At 41.4% G+C, this 823-nt stretch overlaps 1 protein-coding gene across 1 annotated transcript in view; it reads left to right on the top strand.

Annotated features, from left to right (window-relative positions):
* Positions 1 to 588: 588 nt before the first annotated feature.
* The window catches only part of LOC101851731, a gene marked incomplete at both ends in the record, with an annotated part of 32,318 nt that continues 32,083 nt past the window's right edge, over positions 589 to 823 (top strand). The window contains 1 exon segment of the mRNA XM_013082232.1: positions 589 to 690. Within this exon segment, the coding sequence (XP_012937686.1) occupies positions 589 to 690 (102 nt within the window).

Below are 823 nucleotides of genomic sequence, written 5' to 3'. Positions count from 1 at the left end.
AACATTTTCTGTCGAGTATCTCCATCTTTCTGCTGGGGTGTTATTTCCCTTTCAACGCGGGCTGAAGCAGAAAATTAACCCCAGTTCGATGTTTGGGTAGGGAGAACATTTTTACCGAATATCTCGATTTTTCTGTTGGGACGTTGCAATATCCCTCTTCGATCGGGTTGGCTAGATGTCGCCTCTCAGCCCGCCTCCTGAATAATCTATATTTTATCGGCGGGGGTGTAAAACACTTATAACTTTGTTACTTAATTGTGTTGCAAGTTCCGTTAACCCTATCCATACGCCCTGGGGTAGTTTTGTACCCCCCGGCGTTGTATTTTTCACATTTTAGAATACTTCTAGTACGAAGATCTCTTTGAAGCTTTCAGTATTTCTCAAAAAAATTATTTTGACAGACTGCTATGCAAAGCGTACGGATCGGATTAAAGAGTAAATTTCCTCTTTGCAAAATAGTGACACAGAGTTCCCCACGTCTTACGGATACGATAGTAAAACACGGCGAACGGATAGGATTAAACTCTTGTAAAAACATAAAACAAACAAACAAACAAAACAAAAAACTATCGGTTCTCGTCTCCCCAGGTTACGTGGACATGTACGTGTCCCCCTACCCAGCCCGGGTGTACCAGCAGGCACCGGCAGACCTCGCGGTGGCCAGGGTCAGGGCCTCGGATAACGAAACAGGTGAGTGAGCTGCTGTCTTCTCATGTTTTAACTTTTAGTTCTCCTATCCAGAAATGGCAATAAAAGTAATAATAATAATAATGGTGATGATGATGATGATAATGATTTTGATAATAATAAAAATAATGAAAAT

The sequence above is a fragment of the Aplysia californica genome, unplaced genomic scaffold (assembly GCF_000002075.1).
Source record: "Aplysia californica isolate F4 #8 unplaced genomic scaffold, AplCal3.0 scaffold00164, whole genome shotgun sequence".
NCBI lineage: Eukaryota > Metazoa > Mollusca > Gastropoda > Aplysiida > Aplysiidae > Aplysia > Aplysia californica.
The sequence above is the reverse complement of the archived record's forward strand: the minus strand, read 5'-3'. Positions and strand labels throughout refer to the sequence as shown.